Source organism: Capsicum annuum, chromosome 9 (genome assembly GCF_002878395.1).
Source record: "Capsicum annuum cultivar UCD-10X-F1 chromosome 9, UCD10Xv1.1, whole genome shotgun sequence".
Taxonomy (NCBI): Eukaryota; Viridiplantae; Streptophyta; class Magnoliopsida; order Solanales; family Solanaceae; genus Capsicum; species Capsicum annuum.
Window position 1 is genome coordinate 176,482,903 of NC_061119.1, and position 4,129 is coordinate 176,487,031.

Below are 4,129 nucleotides of genomic sequence, written 5' to 3' on the forward strand. Positions count from 1 at the left end.
TTTTTTTTTTTAACCTGGTTTGACCGAATTTTTAATCGGGTTTAGGTGGGTTTGATCGGGTTGGGTTAAGTAGGCCGGGTTAGGCCTATTTTTAAAAATTTACTGTTGAGCCCAGTCCGATCCGACCCACTTAACCACAACCCAGATCAGCCCGGCCCACAACCCGAATGAATTTAAAGGACCGATTCCGAATTGACCCGATCCGACCCACTTAACAACCTTAGCTGGAGCAACAAAATAAAACAAAAATATTACTCCCTCCTTTTTCAAGTAGTAGATTTTTTTTAAAAAAATATTTCTTTAAATTTAATTGTCTTATTTATAAAATTAAAAAAAATTATTGTATTCTTATTATTAAATAACTATGCAAAACATATTAATAAAATTGATTTAACAATATAAATTTCTAATAAATATTTTATTAAAGAAATTGACAAGTTAATAAATCTCAACAATTTTAAAAAGCGGCTAGTAATTTATCATCTGACGTTTTCCACTATCTCACGTGGCAAACGACATCTACCGCCTTAGGAATTTACATCAAACATTGCCCTCGACACGACAACCGCGTGTCACAAAACATTATAAAAACAAGACACAACCACAAAATAACGCAACAATAACCTACGTAGCAACGAAACAAAAAATTCGAGAATCGAGTACACATCGGATCCCGACCCGTAAACCCGAATTCACTCTGCTCTCAACAAGTAATCATCTCTCCTCTCTTCCCCTCAACGCCCCCAATTCTATTAACCCTAATTTTATAAAATTAAATATTTTTTACTTTCTTTTTGTAATTTTTAAAATTATTTTTTTATTATTATTTTGGCAAAACCCTAGTTCCGTACTGTCTTCGATTTCCATGCAAAATGAATTGAGTTGAATTTATTTTTTTCGATTTGTTGAAGCTAGGGTTTCAAGATTGTTGGGAACCCTAGTTTTTTTTCCTTTTTTGATGTTTTTGTTGAAGATGTTTCGGTGATTTTGCTGGATATTTTCAGGTTTTTTTGATACGATTTGGTTTGATTTTATGTATGGCTTCACATGCCGATGAAGAATTGAATTTGAGGAAAAGGTTACGTTGGGGAAGCCCTATTAAAGTTTATACCCGGAAACGTCGAAAGATTCAAATTAATAATGATGATATTGTCCCCGTTTCTACAGCCATCGCTGCCGCACCCCCGAAATACTCAAAATCGTCGGAGGAGCGGTTGCAGCACCGTCAGGAGGAGGAGGGAGAAACTCAGTTGAGAGATTCTTCGCCTATTTATTTTGAAAGTGGCAGGGATAGAATTGGATCACCGGTAGATTTAGATGGTAGAGATGTGGCTGAGGATAGTTGTCTCCCAATTGTGGATCCTAATAATGGTGGGGAAATCCGGGATGAAGAGGCGGGTGGCGAAGAGGCTGCAATGCAGAGATATAGGGATGGATCAGCTAGAAGGCGTGTTGACCCGGAGGCGATAGTTGAGCCTTTAATTTCTAGGGTTGAAGATAGAATTAGGATTAATTTAACGGGGGCGAGATCAAGAGATGAGATTATAGATCTTAGGAGCGTGTTAGAGGGTGAGCTTGATCAGATTAGGAGTTTAGTTGCGAAGGTTGAAGCTAAGGAGCTTCAGCTGACTATGCATAACACTAGTACTAATGTTGGTAGGATTAGCGGTTTTCGTAGTTGTGCTGTTAATTCATATAGTCGACCAGAATATATTGATAATGGTGTGATGAATGGTAGGTCTTTAGTGCCAGTGAATTCGGAGGTGGATTTGGTGGGGCTTCCTGAATCAGCACCATTCCAGCCACCAGGGGGTGTAGTTGCGGAAAGCAATAACGGGGTTGCTGAATTTGTGGAGAAGGAGAAGAGGACCCCGAAAGCTAATCAGTATTATGCTAATTCGGAGTTTCTACTTGGGAAGGATAGACTGCCTATGGAAAGCAATAAAAAATTGAAGCCAAATGGTGCTGGGAGGAAGCACAATGGTCAGTCAGAGCAGGGGTATCCATTTGGCTTTGGCTTTGGCTTTGATAAACATAGAAATCAGGTGTTTAAGAGATGCGGCAACCTACTTCAGAGGTTATTGAAACACAAGCATGCTTGGGTGTTTAATGCGCCAGTGAATGTGGAGGCTCTTAGGCTGCATGATTATCATGATATTATCAAGCATCCTATGGATTTGGGCACTATTAAAACTAGGCTATCTCAAAATTGGTACAAGTCTCCCAGGGACTTTGCTGAGGATGTAAGACTTGTCTTTCGTAATGCCATGACATATAATCCTAAAGGACATGAAGTTCATGTTATGTCGGAAGAGTTGTTAAAGATTTTTGAAGATAAGTGGGCAGTTATAGAGGTCGAGTTTAATCCCGATTGGAGGTATCAAATGTATTACGATGCATGTTTGCCTACCCCCCCTGCAAGAAAGGTCCATCACCCTTCTCTCTTTGCCCGTGCTTCTGTAACTTCTCATGTCGCTCCATATGCTTCCCAAGTAAGGACTTTGGAAAGGTCTGAGTCAATGACTGGACCAGCTGATTTCCGGTCCAAGCCGTCACGTGTTGCTCATGTTGGTAGGAGACCTGTTCCGAAGAAACCTAAAGCAAATGATCCCAATAAAAGGGATATGACCTATGAAGAAAAACAGAGGCTCAGCACACATCTTCAGGAGTTACCTTCAGATAAGCTTGATGCTATTGTTCAGATTATTAAGAAGAGGAATGCAACATTTAGTCAACAAGATGATGAGATTGAAATAGACATTGACAGTGTTGATGTGGAAACCCTCTGGGACCTTGATAGGTTTGTGACCAATTACAAAAAAAACTTAAGCAAGCAGAGAAGAAAGGCCGAACTTGCTTTGAGAGCCAGAGGAAGTGTACAGACTGCCCCAGTTATGGTGAGCGTTGATCTAGATATCCCCCTCTCTTTTAAAATTATTGTCTGTTAGGGGTTTCTTAATTTGTGGCATTTCTGTGCAGAATTTTGCTCCTATGGTTGCTGGTGCAATGATCAGTAATATCCGTAAGCCTGTTATACATATTACTATTTCCCTAGATTGATATCAAGTTCATGCTTTTGGTGAATATACTCATTGCTCATGTTTTTTTTTAAACATAACTAGGTGAAAATAACACTAGTGCTCCTGCTACAAATGCAGAAGCTGGAAGACAGGCGGATAATGCAAGTGGGTCTAGTAGTTCAGGCAGTTCTAGCAGTGATTCGGGGTCATCCTCAAGTGGTAATACTAATTATCTTTTGCATGTTTCATTTTTAAATGTACCATTATTATTGCAGTTTAATTTTATTGATTATGCAGCCAGTTGTTCACAGCATGTGTCTGATATCTTTTGGGCTATCTTTTCAGATTCCGATACTGATAGTTCCTCTGGATCCGAATCAGAAGCGGGCCATTGATGGGAAATGCCATGTAGCGCAGGTGATGAGTCGGTTAGCTAGTGCCTCAACTTTTTTGTTATTTCTTGCAGACTTGCACCTTTTTTGTGGTTGGTTTGGCTCTTGCAAATTCTTTCGCTGATGTTGTTGATTAAATTATTGAAGGTTGGCATATGGTGGTTTGGGTGGGGGAGGGACTTGATTTGATGGTGTATGCGACACTAGTCCTTAAATATTTTCAGATAAGATTGTTGAGGACTAAATAGTTGTAAAGCTACCCTATTTAACATATCTTATTACTAGTTATATTTTTAATTAAAAAGATGACTTATGGAATAAATAATGGGGAAAAGGGCCAAAATTACCATTCAACTTTAGAAAAAATTGGCTAATGTACTCTTTGTCATATTTTTCAGCCAAATTTACCCTCTTTGTTAAGAACTTTCTCATCTTTACCCTTCCTTTAACAAAAATGCCAAATCAACGTTAAATGCTCCGTTTTTTAAAAATAAAACACACCCTACTTTAATTCGACCCACAAAAGGACAAACAAATATACCTTCCTTCAGTTTTGTTGGTCAAATTTTCCCGACGAGATTAGGCCACTGGATATATCAGTACATAGCTCATGAAAAGTGTATCAGTGCAAATACAAACAAATATACCCCTCCCTCTGTTTATGGATTTGCATCAGTGCAGAGCCCATGGAAAATGACACTTAGCGGTTAAATACAA

The 4,129-nt window shown here is 38.8% G+C and overlaps 1 protein-coding gene across 3 annotated transcripts; it reads left to right on the top strand.

The window, feature by feature from the left end:
* Positions 1-588: 588 nt before the first annotated feature.
* On the top strand, positions 589-4,119 carry LOC107842373 (transcription factor GTE3, chloroplastic). Of its 3 annotated transcripts, none has more exons than XM_016686177.2 (5): positions 589-710; positions 1,005-2,897; positions 2,980-3,022; positions 3,159-3,239; positions 3,366-4,119. In XM_016686177.2, the coding sequence occupies exons 2-5, from the start codon at positions 1,038-1,040 to the stop codon at positions 3,413-3,415; spliced, it is 2,034 nt and encodes a 677-aa protein (XP_016541663.2). In that variant the 5' UTR covers positions 589-710; positions 1,005-1,037; the 3' UTR covers positions 3,416-4,119. The 3 variants fall into 3 exon arrangements, with proteins under 3 accessions (XP_016541663.2, XP_016541661.2, XP_047253056.1); XM_016686175.2 differs by having other exon boundaries at positions 3,123-3,239; positions 3,366-4,117; XM_047397100.1 differs by having other exon boundaries at positions 621-2,897; positions 3,123-3,239; positions 3,366-4,117.
* Positions 4,120-4,129: the final 10 nt, after the last annotated feature.

What these genes read in the sequence shown, in the direction of transcription:
- LOC107842373 (XM_016686175.2), top strand. Translation starts at nt 1,038, where the DNA reads ATGGCTTCACATGCCGATGAAGAATTGAATTTGAGGAAAAGGTTACGT. An exon ending in TGCAATGATCAGTAATATCC is followed by an intron (nt 3,023 to 3,122) that starts GTAAGCCTGTTA and finishes AAACATAACTAG; the next exon opens with GTGAAAATAACACTAGTGCT. An exon ending in TTCGGGGTCATCCTCAAGTG is followed by an intron (nt 3,240 to 3,365) that starts GTAATACTAATT and finishes CTATCTTTTCAG; the next exon opens with ATTCCGATACTGATAGTTCC.